The sequence below is a fragment of the Toxorhynchites rutilus genome, chromosome 2, assembly GCF_029784135.1.
Source record: "Toxorhynchites rutilus septentrionalis strain SRP chromosome 2, ASM2978413v1, whole genome shotgun sequence".
NCBI classification, from domain to species: Eukaryota; Metazoa; Arthropoda; class Insecta; order Diptera; family Culicidae; genus Toxorhynchites; species Toxorhynchites rutilus.
Window position 1 is genome coordinate 246,824,712 of NC_073745.1, and position 26,762 is coordinate 246,851,473.

General features: G+C 35.8%; 1 protein-coding gene across 6 annotated transcripts in view; it reads left to right on the top strand.

Annotated features, from left to right (window-relative positions):
• LOC129764743 (putative uncharacterized protein DDB_G0281733) overlaps nucleotides 1-26,762 on the top strand; it is a 331,282-nt gene that overhangs the window by 190,759 nt on the left and 113,761 nt on the right. For all 6 annotated transcript variants that reach the window (XR_008741209.1, XR_008741210.1, XR_008741211.1 and 3 more), the window contains one exon: nucleotides 19,880-19,999. Coding sequence is in view for 3 of the 6 variants with exons in the window: in XM_055764190.1 (XP_055620165.1) it covers nucleotides 19,880-19,999 (120 nt within the window). In the remaining 3 variants the exon portion in view is untranslated. The remainder of the gene's footprint in view (nucleotides 1-19,879; nucleotides 20,000-26,762) is intronic.

Here is a 26,762-nt window from a genome sequence, read left to right on the forward strand (position 1 = left end):
TAATCGTTACTGAAAATAATCTACCAGTTCCTTTGGGAATTTTCAAAATATATTCATGTGAAAGAGTTTAATTGAATGTTTTCTATCCATGTAACACTGTGACCAAATACATTTGGTTTTGTGGTTTTTCAATCAATCGCAATTAACAGGATAGCTTCAGAAGATTATTCTTCCCCATCAGTAGGATATTTCCGTATCCAATATTGTATGCGCCCGCAATCGATTATTGCTCAGTCGCCGAAAGTTCCGAGCTCAGAGAGTTCATTCCCCTCTAGTTTGCCTTCCAAATTGCCATCGTAAACCACACCTTCTCTCGATTCAATCACACACAAAAAACATACTTAAGCGATATTCTGGTGGTGAGACACATTCATTTTTCGTGAGGACATCGACAAGACAACATCGTTGCCTAACGTGCTGGAGGAGGTGGACGGCGAAGGATCGACACATACACGCGCAGAACTCTTTCCGTTAGGATGCCATTCAGCATCGAGAAAGTTCCGGAAAGATCTAATCATTGCTGGAAAATAATCTGCCAGTTCCTTTGGGAATTTTCAAAATATATTCATGTGAAAGAGTTTAATTGAATGTTTTATATCCATGTTACACTGTGACCAAATATGTTTCAATCAAGTGCTATTAACAGGTGGTTATCGAGTTGGCATTAACCACTGGTGGGCTTCCAGTATCGAGGAAAATGTGGAAATATCTAATCGTTACTGAAAATAATCTACCAGTTCCTCTGGGAATTTTCAAAATATATTCATGTGAAAGAGTTTAATTGAATGTTTTCTATCCATGTAACACTGTGACCAAATATATTTCAATCAAGTGCTATTAACAGGTGGTTATCGAGTTAGCAGATTATTCTTCCCCATCAGTAGGATATTTCCGTATCCAATATTGTATGCGCCCGCAATCGATTATTGCTCAGTCGCCGAAAGTTCCGAGCTCAGAGAGTTTATTCCCCTCTAGTTTGCCTTCCAAATTGCCATCGTAAACCACACCTTCTCTCGATTCAATCACACACAAAAAGCATACTTAAGCGATATTCTGGTGGTGAGACACATTCATTTTTCGTGAGGACATCGACAAGACAACATCGTTGCCTAACGTGCTGGAGGAGGTGGACGGCGAAGGAAAACACATACACGCGCAGAACTCTTTTCGTTAGGATGCCATTCAGCATCGAGAATGTTCCGGAAAGATCTAATCATTGCTGGAAAATAATCTGCCAGTTCCTTTGGGAATTTTCAAAATATATTCATGTGAAAGAGTTTAATTGAATGTTTTCTATCCATGTAACACTGTGACCAAATAAGTTTCAATCAAGTGCTATTAACAGGTGGTTATCGAGTTGGTATTAACCACTGGTGGGCTTCCAGTATCGAGGAAAATGTGGAAATAACTAATCGTTACTGAAAATAATCTGCCAGTTCCTCTGGGAATTTTCAAAATATATTCATGTGAAAGAGTTTAATTAAATGTTTTCTATCCATGTAACACTGTGACCAAATATATTTCAATCAAGTGCTATTAACAGGTGGTTATCGAGTTAGCATTAACCACTGGTGGGCTTCCAGTATCGAGGAAAATGTGGAAATATCTAATCGTTACTGAAAATAATCTGCCAGTTCCTTTGGGAATTTTCAAAATATATTCATGTGAAAGAGTTTAATTGAATGTTTTCTATCCATGTAACACTGTGACCAAATACATTTGGTTTTGTGGTTTTTCAATCAATCGCAATTAACAGGATAGCTTCAGAAGATTATTCTTCCCCATCAGTAGGATATTTCCGTATCCAATATTGTATGCGCCCGCAATCGATTATTGCTCAGTCGCCGAAAGTTCCGAGCTCAGAGAGTTCATTCCCCTCTAGTTTGCCTTCCAAATTGCCATCGTAAACCACACCTTCCTCGATTCAATCACACACAAAAAACATACTTAAGCGATATTCTGGTGGTGAGACACATTCATTTTTCGTGAGGACATCGACAAGACAACATCGTTGCCTAACGTGCTGGAGGAGGTGGACGGCGAAGGATCGACACATACACGCGCAGAACTCTTTCCGTTAGGATGCCATTCAGCATCGAGAAAGTTCCGGAAAGATCTAATCATTGCTGGAAAATAATCTGCCAGTTCCTTTGGGAATTTTCAAAATATATTCATGTGAAAGAGTTTAATTGAATGTTTTATATCCATGTTACACTGTGACCAAATATGTTTCAATCAAGTGCTATTAACAGGTGGTTATCGAGTTGGCATTAACCACTGGTGGGCTTCCAGTATCGAGGAAAATGTGGAAATATCTAATCGTTACTGAAAATAATCTACCAGTTCCTCTGGGAATTTTCAAAATATATTCATGTGAAAGAGTTTAATTGAATGTTTTCTATCCATGTAACACTGTGACCAAATATATTTCAATCTAGTGCTATTAACAGGTGGTTATCGAGTTAGCAGATTATTCTTCCCCATCAGTAGGATATTTCCGTATCCAATATTGTATGCGCCCGCAATCGATTATTGCTCAGTCGCCGAAAGTTCCGAGCTCAGAGAGTTTATTCCCCTCTAGTTTGCCTTCCAAATTGCCATCGTAAACCACACCTTCTCTCGATTCAATCACACACAAAAAGCATACTTAAGCGATATTCTGGTGGTGAGACACATTCATTTTTCGTGAGGACATCGACAAGACAACATCGTTGCCTAACGTGCTGGAGGAGGTGGACGGCGAAGGATCGACACATATACGCGCAGAATTCTTTCCGTTTGGATGCCATTCACCATCGAGAAAGTTCCGGAAAGATCTAATCATTGCTGGAAAATAATCTGCCAGTTCCTCTAGGAATTCAAAAATACATTCAGGTGGTTATCGAGTTAGCATTAACCACTGGTGGGCTTCCAGTATCGAGGAAAATGTGGAAATATCTAATCGTTACTGAAAATAATCTGCCAGTTCCTCTGGGAATTTTCAAAATATATTCATGTGAAAGAGTTTAATTGAATGTTTTCTATCCATGTAACACTGTGACCAAATATATTTCAATCAAGTGCTATTAACAGGTGGTTATCGAGTTAGCATTAACCACTGGTGGGCTTCCAGTATCGAGGAAAATGTGGAAATATCTAATCGTTACTGAAAATAATCTGCCAGTTCCTTTGGGAATTTTCAAAATATATTCATGTGAAAGAGTTTAATTGAATGTTTTCTATCCATGTAACACTGTGACCAAATACATTTGGTTTTGTGGTTTTTCAATCAATCGCAATTAACAGGATAGCTTCAGAAGATTATTCTTCCCCATCAGTAGGATATTTCCGTATCCAATATTGTATGCGCCCGCAATCGATTATTGCTCAGTCGCCGAAAGTTCCGAGCTCAGAGAGTTCATTCCCCTCTAGTTTGCCTTCCAAATTGCCATCGTAAACCACACCTTCTCTCGATTCAATCACACACAAAAAACATACTTAAGCGATATTCTGGTGGTGAGACACATTCATTTTTCGTGAGGACATCGACAAGACAACATCGTTGCCTAACGTGCTGGAGGAGGTGGACGGCGAAGGATCGACACATATACGCGCAGAATTCTTTCCGTTTGGATGCCATTCACCATCGAGAAAGTTCCGGAAAGATCTAATCATTGCTGGAAAATAATCTGCCAGTTCCTCTAGGAATTCAAAAATACATTCATGTAAAAGAGTTTATTTGAATGTTTTCTATCCGTGTAACACTGTGACCAAATATTTTTCAATCAAGTACTATTAACAGGTGGTTATCGAGTTAGTATTAACCACTGGTGGGCTTCCAGTATCGAGGAAAATGTGGAAATATCTAATCGTTGGTGGAAAATAATCTGCCAGTTCCCCTTGGAATTGAAAATTACATTCAAGCGAAAGAGTTTATTTTAATGTTTTCTATCCATAAAATATCCATATAATACATTTGGGTTTGTGATTTGTCAATCAAGTACAGTTAGCAGGTTAGCTTCTGAAGATTATTCTTCAGAACAAGGTTTTTCGTATCCTATATTGGATGCATAAAACCTTGTGCCTCCAACGTAACGCTCTCGTTTTCGAAGTCCCCCAAATATTCATTTATTCATTCATTCAGAATGGATTTAGATTCAACTTCGAACAAATGATCTCTAAATCAACGATAGTCCTACGTCACCCTTGCGGTTATACCATAGATATAACCCACTTCCTGTTTTTTTTCTTGAAATCGATTATTATATTGTATTCGTGGTTTTCAATTGCAAGATTAAAATACAAAATAATAATAATTTGGATTTTTTTAGCTGTTCTTCTCATTGATCCGAATGATCTTTCCACAAGGACTTTATTTTTTCTCACAGAGCTCTATCGTACTACTGACTCCTATGAATTTGGTAAACTATCTAAATCCAATGTAAAGATAATCTCATATATTTCAAGATATGGGGAAAAAATCTTTGTTCAGCGCAATGCTCTAAATATACCGACAAAATTTAGACATATAAAAACAAAGTTCAAATAGATATAAATGGGTCTCTAAATTCAAAATAAATTTAAAAAATGCTCAAAGGGCAAAACAAATTTGTTTTTCGCACAATCCTCTTAAAAATTAAGAAAAATTTCGCTATATGTGAAAAAACAACACATACGAACGCATTAAAACAAAAATTAGAGTAAAAGTGGGTCTCAAAGTAATTTTTTTTCAAAATTTCAAATGCATGAAAATATATATATTTTTTTGTACCGCGAAAAACACTCTAAAAATTCTGAAAAAAATCACATACAGGTCGGACTCGATTATATACAGACTCGATTATGTACAGACTCGATTATATGTGATTCGATTATATATAATTTTGGACTCGATTATATTGTGCGTCTATTCCCTAACTGGTTCGAAATAGTCGCGTTTGGAACGGTCGTAAAAATAGTCGCGTTTGCTTTTGACAGATAAATATGTCATATGTGACAAATCATACTATCGTGTTTTCGTGAGATTTAAATGAATGATAACAGCATGCAAAATTCAATTCTTAAAACGTTCAGCATCGTCGGGCTAATATAAACACATAATATCATTGTTCATAAGGCTATCACTTCCTGGGATTATCACGATTTACGCGAAGTGCAAATCAACAATTAGTTACTGGAACATAGTTCATGAATAAGGAGGAGAGAGTGCGGGTTGAGCAGCGCACTGGAGTGGACGCGTTCTTTTTCGCTCCGTGTTGTGCCCTTTTGGTGCTTGAATTTTCTGTGGTTTGAGTTTTTTATAATTCGCGAAACTAATGAAAATGTTCTATCTATTCAGCTAAATTGAAAACCAGTGAAATTTGGTTGAATTAATTGAAGTGGTCGTGAATTTGTGATGAAATACATTGATGTGACTCATCAAATCAGGTGAAGCCATCTTTTTTTAGCTCGCCTTCTCTCCGATTATGGTGCTCTTGGTGCTCTCGCTCTCAGTGTGCTTCTAATCGTCGCGCTCTCGGTATCGCATATTGCTTTTGGTCCTTTTGGTCGCTGCGCCTCGGTATCGCGATGTGACGTTTCTCTTTTCGACCGGTGTTTACATTTAGGATTTGTTCGCCGTTATCTTCAATTAAAAATGCTAATAGCAGTAGAGAAAAAAGAAAGTCTTATTTTGATATGCTGTGTGTTGAAAAATATATTGTACATCCAGTGTTAATCACATAAAACAATTGTGTGGTATTTCATCATTATGTTTGAAGTGCCTTCCCTAGTTTTGTTTTCGAATGAGATTCTGTCCTGTGCCTGCAGTCGGCATGAAAAACTCTCGAAGTGCTTGCAGCAAAACAGAAAAAGAAGAAAAGTGCCCAGTCAACGTTATTTCGCGTCCCGGGACGCATATCTATGTATGTGAGTGTGTGTTACACAGTTTTGTAAGCGAGCACCGGGAGAGAACGCGCTACGCAAGTGGAACAAAAAAGGAAGCTAAGTTGATAATCTCTCACATTTTTATTTGTACTCGATTCTCTCCAGTGGATTGTTTTCTATTCTCTTCTTCTTCTTTTATGCCAACATTAAAAAATACAATAAGAAAGATAGGTGAAAAATATGACGAGGCTTTATTAGTTTTCTTGTAATTTCGTGAAGACATATTAATTTTTAATGAATTCGAGATAAGTGAGACGAATGAAGGCAGTGCCCTCTCGATTATGAACAGGTAGTTTGTGTGTAGATATGTGACGTCATTATAATGTCCGTCGTGATTCTTTAATTCTTTAAATTTTTAATGCTTCCTTTCTTTAATACTTTGATAAATTAATCATTTAATTCTTGAATATATTATTAACTTTAACTAATCCAATTGTGACGACGGGTGGTTGTCTTCGGGGTGGCCTAGAGGGGGTGGGTCGCTGAGGGAGCTCGTCTTGGATAAATAGGGGCGATGGTTTTCCTGTTGCTTAGCGCGCGTGCTCTTTGCATGTGTCTGGTCGAGGGAGCGGAGGGCTGTCTTTGGGTAAAATTTTTAGGAGAGTTCTCTCTGTGACCTTCTCAGGTTGCCTAAAGATAGACTTTTTTCGCCGTGATTGGAGTTATACGAGGGGTACACACGTTGAATAAGATATCGTTGCTCCGATTCATTTTAGAGAAGCCCTCTCGGACCTTCCCAGTTTGCCCAAGAATGGCTCTCCTTTGTCGCGATTGGAATTATATAGTGAGTGCGCGCGTTGGATGAATCAAAATTAATGGATGATTTTCGGAATTCCATTTCATCGAGTGGTCAAGAGTTCGCGCTTAGATAATCACATCACTTACCGCAGTGAATCCTGATTTCTCTTAACCATTCCCACTAACAACTATCCCTTCCATGATAAACGCTAGGGAACCACGCTATAGAGGCGACCCTTCTGGCCTTCGGGCGGCGAATATCATACTAACATTCCTTTCCTTCCTCTGGTGACTGTAAGGACGTGGCCGGCGTCGTTATTGACCATTTAAAGCTTGAATCGCCGAAAATTGCACAACGAGAATGATTTGCTAGTCCCAAGCGTCATTCTGTGTGTTCTTTGTGCAATTTGGTTGGTTCAGGTCAATCACGGAGAGCAACTACGAATTGTGCAGTCTACCCAAGCTCAAGCTCATAGTTCATGAATAAGGAGGAATAATAAGACGTAGCAAACGACTTTCCGAAAGCATGATGTAGACAAACGAACCTAGCTGAATTGGTTCTATACTACATGCATATGGAATGACTTCGAAACTCTTGGATAGAAACTATGCGGATACGTCGTTACATAAAAATAAAAATTATGAGTTAAACTGTTTTCAATGGGATCTTCATCAGCTCTTGCTTCTTGGCGAAGTTGCCATTGCAAATAGAGTAATCATGTGAAACCGAGGATACCCAGTATATGAATTATAGGACAGAAGTTAATGTTTAAAGGATAATTTGGCCGGAAATCAAGAATCGATGAATGTTCTCTCTATTTTATTCATCGAATAAATCCGTGCAAGAAAATTAGTACTAAAATTAGTGGTTAATATCGTTGGCATCAGTAATTTCGATCCTAAATTCTGAATTCGTTTTTTTTGCGGCACCAAAGAATTCATTGGATCCAACAATGAACCGAAATTTCTCACTTTGAGTTCTTGTATCTGTGCATGAACAAACGAAGCTTTCATAACGAGGGAGTCAGTTCGTTCATACAAAATATCGTTAGATGACAAAATACTCTCGGTAATATAATAAACCTATGATATGTCGCTTGAAGTGAGTTTCCTTCCGAGAGTGACACAGCTCGGAACAGGAGAAAGTATTGATCCGGCGGAGCTTCCATCATTAACTTTGAATACACATCTCCCGGTTGCACAAGGATGTAATTCGTCCACTTTTCCCACGAAGCGTATAACGCTATGCAGTGCGAGTATATTGCTCTCAACTGTTTGATGCAATTGGAAATTTCCTGAGTGGCTGGCACTCCTGCTTTTGCTTTTTGTTCGAAATACAGTTTTTTTGCTCACTATTTTCCACAATGTATGTGATGTACTCTCAACGGAATGTTAACTTTCGCGCCATTTTGATAACAACTTGGTATTTATGCTCAAATCGTTTAATGTGTATAGCTTCTTAGTCTTTCTGTGTTCATTCTTTTGGTCATATCCGCAGTCTATGAATATGATATCGGTCATATCCGCAGTCTGCTCCATTGTCAATCTCATATCCCATCTCTTTTGTACATCGGGTTCGATAATTGTTGTGTACGAAATGAACGAATGTAAAATTTTCTTTGGATCCACAATTTGCAGTTGGATCTTCACTCAAATCCCGAAAAAACGATAGAGTCTTTGTATCACTGGTTTCGTTAGAATGAAAGTTAGATGGTAGTGATTTGTTATATTTTCTTACTATATTGTTTCTCTCTGTATTTTCATAGCCGTCACTATCATGACCTGATTCCAGGAGCTTCAAATTACGAAAACCAGCATCCTCACCAAAAAAGACGGGTGGGTAATGTCGGGGACATAACCGGAGTGACGTAGGACTATACAAAGGGGACAGCTTTTGTTAAATATATATTTTAAATATATTGTTTTATTTTCTTCTCCTACGTCAATACCTACCTATCTACCTGAAAAATGGATTAGTTTACTGTTTACTCTTTATGAATATGTTGATGGTTCTGAAAAGAACCTTTAGTGTTGTGTTTTTGTTATCACTCGATATTCCCATCTTGTTCGGTCAAACCTTCCTGTTTAGCTATTGCGTTTGCAACTCGCAACAGCTTTCACAGTTGGAAAATTTCTTCCCATCCAGCTTGTGACATATTGTTCAGTAAATTACATTTAATGCGACGTGCCGGAGAAACACTTTGCCACTCACTGAAACTAATTGTTGCCTTGATGAGCGCCGAACCGAAGCTGCTCTGTTCTTGATACGGGTTTTCTGATTGTCGTGAGCAGCTTTGAAAGCCAACTCGAGCACTCCGACGGCCGAAACTCTGTAATCGCTGTTAGGTATACTGGTGCTCCGGCACCAATCCGTTCGGCCTAGTTACCCTTGCGGAGCAATCAGTGAATGCGACCAACAGGGAACTGGAGACCTGCACGGTTCGAGTGAGACTTTGCCTTTCCCTTAACTTGTCCTCCTTTGTTACGTCCACGATGTCGATGCCGTACAACCACACGGGTTTACGGTTTGAAAGAAAATAAGATATTTTTTTGGGGTCCGTGTGTTTTATACTCTAGCGGTACACACTCACAGGATAGAGACAAATCGGAAGACTCAGCCAGAGGGGCGAGTCCAACGAGACGAACGAATGAGCGTTAAAAGGGAGCGATGGCAATAAAATACATTCATTACGATTTGTTCGCTCGTTGGATTCACATGCAGGCTAAAAAGGGTCCTTTTCAGGATCACAAAATTATCTTCAATCTAAAGAGTTTATTGTTTTGTTATCACTCGATATCCCCATCTTATTCGGCTAAACCTTTCTGTTTAGCGATTGCATTTGCGATGACAGTGGTACAGTGTCGACTTTCAATGTGGGGTCATAATTTGGACCCCGAACTCTATGTTTACAAAAACGTCCAACTAAATATGTCGAATTACAGGTCCGTCCAATTAGCTAAATGTCGAGATAAGTGTAAATTACTGTACTTTCAATCTAGAAGCAATTTAAGAATTGGTGAAAATCAATATGCTCATAACAACTGCCAAATTCACATACTCATCATATCCTGGCAAACAAATTATGAAAAAATCAATTTGTGTTTTATTATTATTTTGGATATTGTTTTAGAAAGCATTGAACTGTATTTCCTTAACTCTTTTTTGAAAGGTTTAATGGCCCTGAAAAGCGCCTTGTTTTATGGAATGGTTGTTCCAATTTAGAAAACTTAGTACTCGTGGTTCTGAAAAAAAACCATTTCGAACACCCTCGATGCCGCCTTGTTCTGGATTTGCCACCAAAGCAGTTTGTATAAAGAACAAACTTTTTTCTTCTGCTACCTGATGCCGTTTTGCGATTGCGTTTGCCACTCGCCACTCGCTGCAACTGCCTGTTGTCTTGATGTCCACCGAACCGAATGTGTTCTGTTCCGAATGCGGGTTTTCTTATCGTCGCGAGCAGCTTTGCCAGCTAACTCGATCACTTCGGCGGCAGAAACTATATAACGCCGGCTAGGTGGACTGGTGCACTGGTACTAACGCGCTCGCCCTAGCTACCCTTGCGGGGAACTCCAGATCAACACGGTTCGAGCGGGATTTTGCCTTTCCCTTCACTTTTCCTCCTTTACCATGTCCAGACATGGCTGCTCGGGTTGGTTTGTTGATGTGTTGTGATGCGAACCGATGTGGTGTACGGTTTGAATGAGAATGATCGTTACGGCAGCGGAGCGGGGATTTTTAAGCTGACTGGCTGGCTCGAGAATTACGCATGTGTGAGACTGCGACCAATGTTTCGTTCATTTTTTTCTTTTTCCTTTCCAATCGTGCTTCATTCTATCTCGCTGCTGCTCTGGTTGCCCGTTTTGGTCGGTACGATTTGAGGAGCACAAAATGGACCAATCAAAAATGGGCACATAGTGCATTTTGACAATGCTTGATATTTCACAATTGTACAATTATTTATCTCAAGAAAAATGAAATGTTATTCATTATGATAGATGCGTGGATATATTTCCTATCAATTGATGCAAAAACCTTTGCGATCTATTGAGAAATGCTCGAGTTATAAGCGTTCCAAATCTTGCATTTTTTCCTACTTGTTCAGTGCCTAGATTTCCATTTCACCCCCTATATCTTCCGGTTAGACGTAGTCCTACGTCAAAATTTGTTCGGAATGTCATCCGCCTTCTTAGTGCATCCGCCATCCGCACTATTTAACCAGTTAATTTATTTATGGCTTGTTTTTAACTTGCTTTTTGACATTTGAACAAAGTTGAAGGGGTGATCCGTATGGGTTTTCCATGAATTCAATCACCCCTCGAAAACAGCGACGATTTAAACAGGTAGCTGAAATGACCTCAGAATCCAACAGTCAAGTAAATTCACAATATACAGTTTGGAAAAAAAATTTTTTTTTATGTTTCAAATATGACTTATTTCAAGAAGAAATGTAACCTTTCAACGTTAAGGTGTAATTTAAGTGACTAATTCATATACAGTGGGGTAAAAATCGTGATTTTTGAAGATTTTGCTTGAATTTTCACCAATAATTTATTATATCGATATTGCAGCCAAATTAAGATAGATAGAAGTTGGGTGTCAAAGAACAAATTGTAGAGCGGTTAGAGAGCTTCAATTTGATTGATAGAAACATTCCAGTTTAATAAAAAAAAATCAGGATGGCATTAATAATAATAATACATTAACAATTACTAACTTTTAAGTTTTTCACTTTCAAAATATTATATAAATCCATTAATTTAGATGTTCCACTACTATATCCTGTATCAAATTTTCTCATCTTTCAAATGAAAGCAACAGAATCGTTTTCCGTAGCGTACTTTGTAATGTAGAGCCAGTTCGAGGCAACAGAGTCCGAAACAAAAAAAAAGTTCTATAACTCTGTCATTGTTGAAATTCGAACATATGCGTAGAAGGATTTTTTTTCATCAAATATGATTGATAGACGATCACTCTGAGAGAATCTGGATAATTAAAAAAAAAAAAAAAAAAATTTAATTTAAAATTAAAATAAAAATGAACCTCAATTTTTTTTAGTATTTGATTTCTTGATGAAAATATTGTTTAAAAATATTAATGGATACACCTTAGTAAGATGTACTTTCAGTATTTTTTTCATATTTTTGTCTCAAAGCTATTGAGAATGGCGTGCAAAAAAACGAAAAGGTACATTTTTCACCATAGATCTTATGTTGTATCATATAAGAACTCAACTATATGGTACTACTGTCAAAATTTCATATTTAGTACCCTATACAATATTTTCCCTACAGCTGGTGATTTGGTTTGGGGGCACTTTTTACTCCCCTAGCCAGTCAGACCCTTTGGAAATTTTTTGTACCGCGCAATACTGAAAAGAATCACACATATCTAGAAAAGCCGTAGGAACACATTTAAATATGAATTAGAGTAATACTGAATCTCTAAATCCCAAAAAAATTCTAAATTTCAATATTTTTTTTAGTACTTAAATTTTTGATGAAACTTTTTTTTTGTTAATTTTTCTTGATACACGTACGTTTTTCACTATAGATCCTATGGCAAACCACATAGGGGTTCAAAAAAACCGCCAAAATTTCTTATCTAATATCCTTTACAATATTTACCCTACAGCTAGTGATTTGGTTTGGGGGCACTTTTAAGGGAGTAACCCGGCCAGGCCCATTCAAATGAAAATTCTTACTACTAAAGCAGTAAAAATAACTAAAAACTGAAAAAATTTGACTAAAAACTGAAAAAAATTTTTTTAGATTCCGATGCATTTTAAAATAATATCCGAAGTAATAAACAAGCGGATTGAATAATATAATTCCGTGGTTCTACGTCGAAAATGCGGTCGTATCGTAGATACAACCCCTTACAATTCTTTCTCACTATAATCATACATACATTCCTGGGTCCAAATTTAATAAACAGAATACCATGTTAACTTGGATACTTGTAAAACCTGCCTATTAAGAATACCTCAGCGCAACGGTCGATGAACGTGGTTCGCTTGGAATGCCTTTTTATCTCGAAAATAAACGCAAAAACTTTCTAGGTCTGCAACGACTCGAACATTAGTTCTCTTGAAACTGTTTCGCTTCCAGCATTTTAATTTTTTTTGTTATGAAAGTTTTGGTAAGAGAGAAAGAGTGAGTGAAAAAAAACTTTTTGTTTTGTCCCCGCTGGCATGTGTTTCGTAATTGTCCATGTGTGGCGTACGAAGTTCCACCCGCGAGCTTAATTCCTTCCACCAACGCTGAAAACTGTCCCAAGAATAGCGAATGCACATGGTGTAGTAGAAAGAAAAATTCTCCCCTTCGTACCCCAATATATGCTTCGTGTCGCCTAACAGACACTTTAGCTCAAATTATGTGATTCCTAGTTTCATGTGAGTTTATAAGTTTTTGGTCCGCAGTTTGTTAGCCCATAGTGTCAACGCGGGTGAGCAAACGAGCAAAAGTTTTTCTTTGCGACTCCTCTCGAATATATACACATTCTCCCGAGAACAAAAACTTACATTCTCGAGCTACACGTAAACACATAAATTTTCAGATTCTCGCTCGGCACATGGACTTGGATTTCTTCTTTCTACAAACCACTCTCTAATGGTACTTTTATCGCATGCATATGTACGATAGTAGAGCTCGAAGAGACGAAGTGGTTGAATTTGCCCTAAGCGTTTACGCCTTTGCTGCGAGGATAACACATTCCATGCTGGGAGTGATCGAATTTGCGAGGTGCTGATTTGGTGGAAGTGAAAAATTTCCCATTTTTCCTGAAGTCAACACTTTCGCCTGAGTTATTATCGTCTTCCTTACGTGATACCGTCAGTGGATACCAACCGCCCGTCAGTTTAAGTTCTTCAACACAAACGTAGAAGAGAAAGTTCTTGCGAGGCGTTATCAGCAGCTGCTTTTCTGAAGGAAAACTCTGGCAACAAATTACCGTTTGGAATATATTTAGGAATGTTGGATATTTTCCGATACGACACGAGACGAACAAAGTATAACTTCTGTGGTGATTGTTATGCGAATTTGAATGTCTATGGCACACGTCGTGCTGCCCAATAGTTATACTTAGCGTTCCTTTTTCATCATCTAACTACGATTGAAGACTGTTGGCCTTGGCCTTGGGGACGCATTGGCCTTTTTGAAGCAAACGAGCATAAACATTCAACAACAGTGCATTCGTTTGATACATTATTACACCTGCAGCTCACACATATAAACATGATACATTTCATGAAAGTGGCAAAAAGTTATGAGGTAAAAAAGAATTGCGATGTTTTGATCTAATTTTTTTCAAATTTGGGGTAGACGATTCATTTACCTAAAATAACTGGAAGGTTCGAGACTATACCGTCGAGGAAACCTTCATTCTATAGTAGATGATAGTGCGTATTCGTTTTTGTGAATAAGTTCAAGAGCTTTTTTAAAAAATTCGATTAGTTCAAAAATTGCTTGTGGGGCAAAGGTGCGCCAGCATTTTGCTCTCAAAAAATTCTGAAATGTTTTTATCCAAACTTTTAACGGGATCCACAAGAAGAAAACTGATTTGATGAAAAGCACTCCAGCAATGCTGTCGGGCCGACAGAGACTTCGGGACGGAATCTCGAAGCGTCGGATTGCGGCAGACCTCGGTATTTCTGAAACAGCTCTGAGGAAGAGGATCATATCAGTAAGTGATTCATGGTTTGAATCTTCTTTTATTGACATTTCTACTTCCGCTGGGATATGCCAGCGAGCACCTAGGGCGGTTCAGACCAGTATTTACGAGTGAGCAGTCTGAGGATCTGGCGAACCATTGCAGAGCACTGAACAAAACTTTCAATGGTATGACTCTCAAAGATTTGAGACATATGTCGTTTGATTTTACGGAAGCCACAATCTCCAGCACGAATTCAACCTAGTTGCAAAACTGGCAGGAAAGGATTGGGCTTCTAGCTTCATGAGGAACCATCGTCTGTCTCTTCGAACCCCAAAACAGCGCAACGAAGCAATAGCTCTCCAAGACAAAGCGTCGGAATCCTAAAAAACCGAAATCTAAGATGAGGAAGAAAAATAAACAATTGCTTAAAAATAATTCAAAATGAATTTCAAATGAAAATTGTTTTTATTTTCACCACGCCTTCAATTCAATAACGGTTAAGTTTAGTTTATGTTTGTGTTTTCACAATGAACTTCAAATAAATATTTCTTTTTCAACAATGAGTTTCAAATAAATCAAGTGAAGGTAACTATGTATCTATAAACATGATTCATTAAAATAAAAATGATTTGGTGCCCGTTCCTCACGATTTAACTCAAGAACGGAGCAACGGCTTTAAACACTCAGTATCAGGATTGATGCGTCTTAGTCTACATCAGGTTTATATGTCAAATAAAAATTATAAACCGCGAATATAGATTACGTACATAAACATAATTTCTGTGGGAACTTTAATGTTCGAAATTATTTATATCAATATATCAATTGTGGGTGGGACGAAGTTCACTGGATAAGCTAGTTTGTTAATGAAAAGAATTCTGTTTCACATGTTGGACATTTTCAGGTATCTTATATTATCAGTCTCCAACCTCCCAAAAATTTCCACGTGGTATGCTCGACCTTAACCCATCTCCGCCCATTAAACCTCATACAACACCCCCCTCCTCCACACTGGATAGTGCCTACATACTCTAGTAATGATGCTTCTCCCGCTGGTAATTATACAGCATTTATTTTTGTCACAAGTTACCACAGAAGTACAATTCAATAAGTGCGCACTTTTGCCCCGTACGGTGCGCACTTTTGCCCCCACTATGAGGCAAAAGTACGCCTTTGTCATTTTGTATTAAAATAGGTTTTTATCCAACTACACCCAAACAATAGTTGGCAGAAAACATTTCATCTTTAGCAGAAAAGATGCCATTCCGTGTGCTAGAGAGTCAAATGCACAAATAATGAGCTATTTTTAAAGCTTAAAAATGGTTTGTACGTATGCGAGCAGACATCACTTTCTGTTTTCTTTTCTCATTTCATTTGGGATTGTGCAAAAAAAAGGTCCATACGACGTCAATGAGGATCGAACCAAGGCCGGGTGGAATGCAAAGCTATTTTACACGACCACGCTATCCACATGGCTAATGATGCTTCAGGAGTTGTTCAGCAAATACGTGATAATATTGCACCTGATTATATAATAAAGGTGGAAAGTGTTTTCTAAGAGTAAAAAATGAGCACATGAAGAAGAACAATATCTATCTCGGCCTGGATCGTGTATGTAGCAAAGTATGCGGGAAGCTTATTTGTATTTTGTTTCGCTCGCTCGTATTAATCTTATATTGCAGTACCATGTATATTATACAAATGCTTACCATTATTTGTGATTTGTGTTATATTATGTCTCATTTAATGTCATAAATCGGGATGACAAATTATGAGCCAAAAATCAATTTTGGGTGTAGAAACAAAACTCGAGACATTCTTGTACTACGTTTCGAAGGTTATATATTTAGTTACAATTTGGTCAGCTGAATTTTATTTGCTTCATTTCAAGAGTTATTGGATGACAAAAGTTAGGTGCACACCTTTGCCCCGCACTGCTCTACATGGATAACGTATTGTGCAATTCCAAATGAAATCGAACTAAAAATGCCGATTTAAAAAAAAAACTATTTTGGATTCGAACGAAAGTTTGTATTCCGTTTGGGTAGGAGAAAATATGAGTTTTTCACAGAATTTAGGAATTATTTGACTCAACTGTAAGTTTTGAATAGGGCGTATCGATTTTAGTAAGAGAAATCTTCGATAATTTATATCCCAAAAACTATGAGTCCAACCGAAATAGTGTCTTAGATAGAGTTAGAGTATTGATGTCCAAACGTGAAAGAAATATACACTTTGAAAAAAATACTTCTATTTTTTAATTTACAAAAAAAAAATACATTAATTTGCAATATCTCAATATTTTTTATTTATTTTTTATTTTTTCGAATAAAATATAAGTCAAGTAAGAAATAAAAAAATGGGTACGAGATGGTAAAACCAATTTTGGCAAACTTTGTGGAACATCGATTTTTTATGAATTTTCGAAACTTCGAACTTTTGTGTGTTAACAATTATTTTTAGCCAAAATAATAAATTCTGATGTGATTTAAAGCAAAAAAAGCTCTTCACCAATCTTCTTCTAAATGCAGCCATTTTCGAGATATTTAAAAAATATTTTTATTTTAAAGTCTGTCGTATTATACCGTCGTGTTCATATGAATTTGCTTATAATTTTCAACAACTTTTCCAAATACATCGTTATGGTAAAACTATATGTTTAGGAGTTACGTTGAAAAACATCATCGCTACGTTTTGTATTAACCCACATGTCTTCAAATGTTTTTCAACGTAATTCCTAAACATATAGTTTTACCATAATGATGTATTTGGAAAAGTTGTTGAAAATTATAAGCAAATTCACAAAATTTCATTTCATAATAGGACAAACTTTATATGTTTGTCCTATTATGAAATGAAATTTTATGAAAGAGCTTATTTACTATAAAAAAGAGAATATGTTAGCCCGCCATGCACCGAATCCCCTTATCGGAGTTGTCGGAGTTAGAATGGTCCAAGATGCTGCGCGTGAAGCAATAGGAAACTGTTTATAGCACATAGATAGAGACAGATGAAAAACTGAAGAATAATCGAATGAAGGAGGAGATAAAAAGTATTTGAATTATAGAAGAAAAGGGTCTATACAGTGCATTGAGCAGGAAACTATAGTTGGTTGAGATCTTAAAGCGAAAGGAAGTTAAACTACAGTTGAATCAAAAGGACTAAAGTTATAAGGAGTAGAAACTATAATAGGAAATTGAAAAAGAAATAAAATTTAAATTAGAATTAGTGGAAAGGTGAATTTATTAGTTTTTTGGAAAATATTTACTGAAATTTACTGTTTTAGGAGCTAAACGATTTGAATTAGTTGAGCTAGAAATTTGTTTGATTTTCGAGTTACTATACCAAAAAATGTAAGTGACATTCTATTTGTACTGAATCGATTAATTTAAAATTAAACTATTTACAGTTTTGAGCTGTTACAAACAAAACTGCTGCGAAAATTATAGACCGGAAATCCAAACAGAATACATTAGAAATATTTTTGAATATTACAAAATGGCTGCAATTCGAAGGAGATTGATAAAGAGCTTTTTTGTTTCAAATCACATTAGGATTCATAATTTGTACCTAACAATGATTGTTAAAATACAAAAAATCCAAGTTTCCGAAATTCATAAAAATTCCACAAAGAACGTCAAAAATAGTTTTACCATCTTGGACTTATTTTTTGAATTTTCTACATGACTTCTTTTTTATATGAAATTTTTTTTTTTAAAATACGCATATATAAATTTAATAATAAATTAAACTAAAAATAAACAATAAATTAGGAATGTTTTTTCAAATATCTCGAGAATGGCTGCATTTAGAAGGAGATTTATAATGAGCTTTTTTGTTTTAAATTGCAATAGGATTCATAATTTGTGGCCAAAAATGATTGTTAATATCTCGAAATGACTGCATTTAGAAGGAGATTGATGAAGAACTTTTTTGTTTTAAATCACATTAGGATTCATAATTTGTGCCTAACAATGATTGTTAAAATACAAAAATTCCAAGTTTCGAAAATTCATAAAAAATCGATGTTCCACAAAGTTCGTCAAAAATAGTTTTACTATCTTGGACTCATTATTTTAATTTTCTACATGACTCCTTTTTTGTATGAAAAATTTTTAAAAAAATTGAATACAGGTGTCGGATTCGATTATATATAGTCGACCATTTTTTTCAACAATTATTTTCAAATCCTATACATAATCGAATTTCAAGAAAACAATTTTTTCATTAATGTATGTATGTCAATCATTAACAGAAAAATCGCTTTTTTGTGATTCGATTATGTATTGGATTCGAAAATTAACGTTGAAAGTGAAATCGCGATTATATATAATCGAGTCCGACCTGTACACTTATATAAATTTGGAAAAAAATAAATAAAATAAAAACAATAAATTAGGATTGTTTTTTTCCAAATATCTCGAGAATGGCTGCATTTAGAAAGAGATTCATAATGAGCTTTTTTATTTTAAATCACATTAGGATTCATAATTTATGGCCAACAATGATTGTTTACATACAAAAATTCCAAGTTTCGAAAATTCATAAAAATTCGATGTTCCACAAAGCTCGTCAAAAATAGTTTTACCATCTTGGACTCATTATTTAAATTTTCTACATGACTTCTTTTTTGTATGAGAATATTTTAAAAAAATTGAATACACCTATATAAATTTGAAAAAAAAAAAATAATTAAAAAAAAAACAATAAATTAGGAATGTTTTTTTTTTCAAATGTCTCGAAATGGCTGCATTTAGAAAGAGATTGATAATGTACTTTTTTATTTTAAATCACATTAGGATTCATAATTTGTGCCTTACAATGATTGTTAAAATATAAAAATTTCATGTTTTGAAATTTCATAATGATTCGATGTTCCACATAGTTCGTCAAAAATAGTTTTACCATCTTGTACCCATTTTTTAATTTTCTAAATGACTTATTTCAGATATTGAAAATTAATGTTTTTTTGTAAATAAAAAAATTGTACCATTTTTTCCCAGTGTATATTTTTTTCGCGTGTGGACATCAATACTCTATAGCTCTTTCCTAGACACTATTTCGGTAGGACTCATAGTTTTTGAGATAAATTATCAAAGATTTCTCTTGCTAAAATCGATACCCCCTCTTCAAAAGTTACCCTTGAGTCAAAAAATTCACAAATGCTGTGGAAAACTCATATTTCCTCCGACCCAAACGGAACACAAATACGAAAATACAAACTTTCATTCGAATCAAAAAATACTCATGTTTTGTCATTTATCGATTTTTCTATTTTTATATTTATTTTAGTATAATAATTCAATTGGTTTGTTGAGAATCTCTCAGGGGTTGGTATAGAAGCATATTTGATAAAAAAAAAACATACAAATAAACTTATCCTAATAACAAATGCCACTGTGATTCTACTCATAAGTAAAATGAATGAATGCATTTTTTGTGTTTCTGAATTTGTAGTGTTCAGCATGTTGTTCATTATTAAACATAATTTATACCTAATTAATTATCCTTTGTTGCAGAATGTTCAGTTATCTTCAAATATATCAAAAACAAACTCTAAATAGCATATAAAATCTTTTTCCGCAGGTCTCCAATCGTTGTGGATGACTAGACTCTGCGGTCCCTGGAGTTACAGTCAACGTGACGACTGTCCCGCGGACGGATTCGCACAGTTCCTCCACCCGTCACCACCTGGCGACAGCAAAGGTAATTCTCCTGTCATTCATTCGCTCACTCCCAAGAATATGATAATTGCTACGTGCCAATTTGTTCGTCATCATTGTACCTAACAAGGTAATCAATACGCAGCGCTGCCCTCCCAGCGTTCCTCCTCCATTGGCGAAACAATTTAATAGCAGTGTGAATGTGACTTCACTGCTTATTCCGACGCGTGCTGATTAGCTCATGTTGTGCCGCGTTGATTAAGAGAGGAGTTTTTCGAGGAAATGAAGTAACGTGTAATTCCCGTGTCAGACGCAATTGGAATATTAATTTTGCGTTTCAATCCACGCTTCGCACGGCAATTTTGCGTATGTGGTTTTCTATGTTTTCTGTTTCCAAAAATGGGTTGAGAGGATTTCGATTAATGTAGCTGGGAAATTTGATTTGTGTTACAAGAACCTCATACTCACTACAACACAATCTGTGTTTAATAAACACGACACGCATGTACTGCACACGTGACTATGTATAACATGTTAATATTAACATAAGCAATATACGTTCTGGAACATCGATTTTGTTTTTCACCCAACTAGACTCCAAGGATATGTAAACTTCTACTTGGGAACATTTTTTCTGCTGAGAAGTAACCGACTGCAAACTGATTCAGCCATGATTGTAAAAGTTTTCCAATAAAATCCTCTAAATTTCGAATGACTAAGAACGTTTGGAACCATCGGAGGAGCGGAAAATTGTAGCATTGTAAACAACTTTACGACTCTTATAAGCACTCTGCCGGTGCTGAATACGTGTGTGCCACGTGTGTATTGTCATATAACATCTTCCGACTCAGACGTGTGTGGATTGTTATAAGTTGTTTACGAAGCTAGCGCTAAAAACGAAATCATTGATAGAGATTGACCTTCTTTTACTATTAATTATATTGTAGTTGTTCGTAAATATGGAGATAAAATGTGCATCTTCTGCATACCAAATTGAAATAAACAAAAGTGCAGATAAGACTATTTGTCTTCAATTATTATTCTGTAATATTCGTCTATTTCGCTAAAAAAGATCGTAGCACCCTGTTAAGCCTGATAGAACCATGCAAAATTAATTCAAAAATAAAGTGCCCTGAAATTATAGTAGGGTAGGGCGGAGTTAGTTGATCATTTTTGAATAAATTTGGTTTGAATCAATTATGGTTATAGTACGAAGTTTTGCGTTAGAATGTTATGTACCACAATGAAGCTTAACTTTTACCCTTTCAATGAAAAATAACCAGAGAATCATTTATTTGACATTTTCCTTTTATTGAACGTCTTTATATTTCAAAATAAATTGACCAACTAACCCCACATACGGGGTAAGTTGGTCAATATATAGGGCATGTCTATCATATAATAGGCATGTTTTTATCAAATAATAAGCGTTCTTCCATTAAAGGTTTCCTTCGTTATTAATTAATTTAATAGATCAAAACAAAAACAGTTACCAAATATCATGTTGTCAACTAAAAAAAACAGTCTTTTCGTCATTCCGTCTTTTTGCAATGTAGCTGACATCAGAATCCGGAATTCGCGTTGACGGCGGAATGGTGTCGACATCTGGATACGACATTAGTTTGTATGATGCCAACTATTCTCTATCAGATTAGTTGGCCCCGAGGCAGTTTTAAATTGCTAAAATTTGTATGAAATTTTTTTCTTGGTGTTATTTACCTACGACAAGTACGTTGTTCAGACCCTGATTTAAACTATTTTGTATGAATTTTAATAATTAAATAATTAAACAAGTGAGCGATTTAACAAATAAGCGAGGTATGTTTTGCGAGCGAATGCGAAGGTGAATAATGTATTATGCATTCTTTCTATCAACTTTCTTTTCTGTCCCATGAATGTTGTATGCAACATAAAATTGTGTGCCATAGTTCGTTCTATCAAACAAGTTAATTAGATGCAAGATTTCATACATCACTCAAATAGACCGATAGACCACGAGTAAGGTTCGATTTTGTACGTTCTGGCACAGTCTAATCGCAACGAGTGTGGTTCGACGTTATACGTGAAGGGGTTAATTGGGCCGGAAAATCAATACAATTATCGAATTTCACTCGCAAACTGGACTGCAAAACAGCAAAAGCTATGCTTCAAATTGAAGATGACAATTATTATTGATACATATTATTGATACAGTCCAGTTAACGTACGCCCAGTTATAGATAAGTCCAGTTGAAGATAGTCCATTTAGTGAATGACTTCTGTATATGACGGAGTGACGAACATCTTAAGCGAGTGTCTTCCGGGCTGCGGCAACATGGGCAATTGTACAGCGAAAATGATATCAATACTAGGAGGGTGGTGTTGCGGCCCAGGCGGAGAATACACAAAAGAAAAAACATATTAATCCCAACACAAAAAAAAAATTTAACACTCCTCACATTACAATGAAAAACACTATTAAACACTAAAAACACATACAGACGGTAATCCAGGATCTGAATCCGCACCTGTGAAAGAGGACAATTAGAGAAGATACATAAGAGAACATTATTCACTTACCTTTTCATCCAACAACAATTACCTGCAGAAGAATTAACAGTTATATCAATCACAACAAATGCTACTTGCCGATCACTAAACACAACACGACAGCACAACAAAACAACGTCTAAACAATCATAACAATAACAAACAATAACAAGAGAATTGTCATGGAATAGGGAACGCATGAAAACGAAGCCGCTATACAAAACTTATTGTTTATAGCGAACATTCGAGAAGGAACCCGACCAAAAGAATCAATCGCAATTATAGGCTATTCAGATGACTATGGGACCAATCATATAAATAGGGCACAACATGTTAAGAACAGTCAGTCGTAATAAACTCATCGAACAGTATGGACCAACCAGCTTTGGCTATATTCATTCTCATTTCTCTACTCATCGTGCACCCAGTCTATTCTCATCTCTACTAGAACTACTAGATGACTCATATTCATAATTCTCAATGACTCAATTCCTTCTATTATAGATTGAGCAGTAGAATCGATACGACTTGAGCTCGAATTATCCGAAACACGTGAATACTGATTTAACAAACGAATGGGATTCGCAAGAAAAAAGTGGCGTTTGGTAGGCAGATTAAAAAACTCATTTATACGAAAACTAGAATAGGCGTTTCGTTTGAATTGTTTAATTTTCGAAAGTTCGAATGGATAGATTTGATTCGAATGAATTTCATGTGTATTTTACCTCAAAATATAACGAAATCGTTTCATGTGTATTTTTCACCTCAAATATAACGAAATCGTAAGTATTTTCAAATTGTTTTTTGTTTCTTCCACATTAAATTCATATTCGATGTAATCAATGACGATATTTTTTTTTGTTTGCTGATCCACATATACTTCTACCATTCCACCCTGTTATGTGTCTAAGTTAAACTAAAAGATCTCTGAACAATGAAAAGAATTACATTAAAAATACAACCGTTCTGAACAATCACAATCCTACGTCAAACTACCGTCCGTTTCATTTACTCATCGTTGCTTTCGTCTTTCCCCTCTCCTTTGGTCTTCCGAACTTCACGTTTTATCACGGCCCAGCAGGTTACGATCGGTCGGAGTTCAGGACAGTTTGGTGGGTTCGTGCACAAAATCAACAGAATTTGATTTTGAATAGGTGGTGCCTTTGGTCACGAATTTTGCCACAAGTACACGTGGACTGACCAATTAGGTATTTTAGAGCAATCAGTAGCTTTTTTAGTTTGAAACGATCACCCACAGCAAACTTGTCCTTATTCATAAAATATTCCTGTCCAGGCAACTACTTAAAATCTGCTTTGATGTAGGTCTCTTCATCATTGACGCACCACCGGTATTTCGTTAGCTGTTTCGTGCAGAGTTTACGGGCGCGCGATTTGGCAACATTCTGTATGTATGTTTACAAACCGGATCGTTTCTTGCCCCTCTTAAATGAAACTTTGCGAAACATAAAGTGTTTTGGCCATGTCCCGTGTCGAAATGCTAGAATTCCGCTTAAGGTGGCTGTCTGGAAAGGTGAAAATAATGAATTTTAGTGAAGTGAAGTGGAGTGAAGTGAAGTGAAGTGTTCGGGTATTCTGGTAATTTGGTTAAGGTATATTTAAAGTTGTGTTTTCCATTTTTTGAGCGCACGAATAATGGTTATTACGTTGTTGAAAGTTGGATGCGTAGGTGATGTTTGAAAATAGGTACTTAGCTGATGGTATCGGTTCTGAAGCAATGGGGTGTCGCAGAATGAATTCCTATGAATATTTTGAAACCTTAGAAGAATACCTAAAGCGTTACATAGAGGTTTTTCTTTAACATTTTTGATTTTTGTTAAAAATGGGTTATTTTTACTGAAAAATCGCTGTTTACAAGCTCTTACAAAATCGATGGATATCAAAAAACGGCTATGTAACGCTTAAGATAATTCGGGTAGATCCTGAGATATCGCTACCACAAGTTGAAAAACATGGTTTCGAGAAAAACGCATTTGAAAATTCGTGCAGCAGTACTGTATCCCTTGAGGTGACCTTGTATTTTTGGTTGCTACTTTCCAACGAAATCAATTATCGAAAAATCCTTTTAGAGCAACAATTGTGAGGGCATAAGCTTCCGAAAAATGCAAAAAAAAAACAAATTTGCAAGCATGGAAGGACGATTTTATTTATTTTCCATAATGGCACTCCAAATTCATGAAATCAATGGAGACGCATGCTCAAAAATTGCTTTGAACAGAGTCTTAGAAGTTACCCTTCTTCCCTTCCTTTGCGGGTAATTCGTCCCCTTGCTATAAATAGTAGAATAAGGTGAAATGTAAATACACTATAGATATGCGAATAGATTTAAGAATTGAGTGTTCATCAACATTGTTACAATTTCCTTATATCCCATCCTTCTCCTAAAAATATGTCACCCTTCTAATCTCGAGTACACCGCGAGTAATCGGTTTTCCACCTTACTAACCATAGATGTAAGAAAATTGTTTATATATATATATATATATATAGTTTTAAAATTATATTTAAGAATTCGGTTCCTTTAAACTTAAGTAACTGAGCCTGTAAAAATAAACGAATTAAAAAAAAAGAGAGTCTTAGAATATCAACAAATATTCACGAGTAACGAATATGATATTATTTCAGTGTAAATGACTTTTTTCCAGCTTGAAACACACTGCCCTAATTATATTGATGACAATAACAAACGAGTTTATTTTGTTCATATCGGTGATGCATGAGCAAATTTGCTATAATGAATGAATGCGGTATTGTGTGGGGTTCATAACTTCGCTGTTTATAATTTGAATATCAAAAACAACAAATTGATATTAATCATATTCGAAACGATATTCGTTTTGGCATTGATTTTGAGTCGAAATTCAAAAATAAAAATAATAGTCAGGCTGGATCATTTAGAGAACAAAAACATCAGAGTTCGATGAAACGAACTTTGCAAGAAATCGCGCAGAATTTTGTTTGGCGAGACGGTAACAACGGCATAACTAGAAAGCCAACCGTAAATAGCTGCCTCAGGTTAAAAGTATCAACAGCTGATATTCTTTTGGCTAAAATAAAATTCAATTCTGGCATCTTGAATAATCAAGATGAAAATGACACTGAGTGGAAAAATAAACTTCAAAACATATTGAAGAACAAAAGTTCGTTTGCTCATATTCACTGGTTGTATAGGTTTTCGATGCAACCTAGCCCGCAAATCTATGCATTTGAGCTTAGCGAAGATGATTTTTTTTTCAACACTGGCTTTGAAAGCAAAATATATAAGGTGAAGGTTCACAAATGGCTGCCACAATGGCGCTCATTTCTTTTATCTCTCTCCCTCACCCCTCGCCAGACAATCGATAATTTTGCAAAACAGTGTGAAGAAAATGATCGTTTTCGCACACTTTCCATCAAGTAATATCAACCAAACTCTAATCGATTACTCACAAGATATTAAATGTTCATCTGTCGTCGCAATATGTAGTGAAAAACGTCGGAAACTCGAGGTAGTGCTCTGAAAGGTAAATTTTCATTTTTCAACTTTCCGCAATGGTTTTGTTTATGTTGGTGAAAGCATCCTTATTTTTCCGACACTAATGCCAGACAATTAAAATATTATTTCTTGCATATGACACCTTCTATATATATTTATATTTGCAATTGTTCATCGGAACACATCGCTCATACATTTTACTTCAGTATTGGATTGTTATTTTTTCGAATGTATTTTAAGACCATCTGATAAATGAATTGATATATTTACGTTCCAAATCAAAACAAACCTTCTGCTGGGATCAAATGTACTGTTCTGAATCATATTTCGGACGCTTAAGGCATATGATGCAGAAAACCGATCTAAATTTTATGCACAGGTATTATTTGGTTGATTTTTTAAATAAATTAGTTCAATGTGCTTTTAAGCTTTCTACTTTAGTACATATTTGATTGAAAACATAAAAAAATCATCGAATAAAATGCTTTTCAAATGAAGCGAATAAGAATCAAACTACGGACACTAAATCAAATTTCGGACAGATTGAATTCAAATTTCGGACACTTTATTTTGTAATTTTTTGGACGAAAATTACATTACACTTGATTCTATTTTATAGTCAACTGCTAAACACTTACCAAGCAATAACAGTAAACTATTAACGATGATGAGAACAGATGAAACACGGGAGAAATTTAAATATTTATGAACGGGTAAATTTTACGTGCTCACGCTAAGCAAACGTCAAACACAAACGATAATGAGTAGTGTTATCAGACTTTTG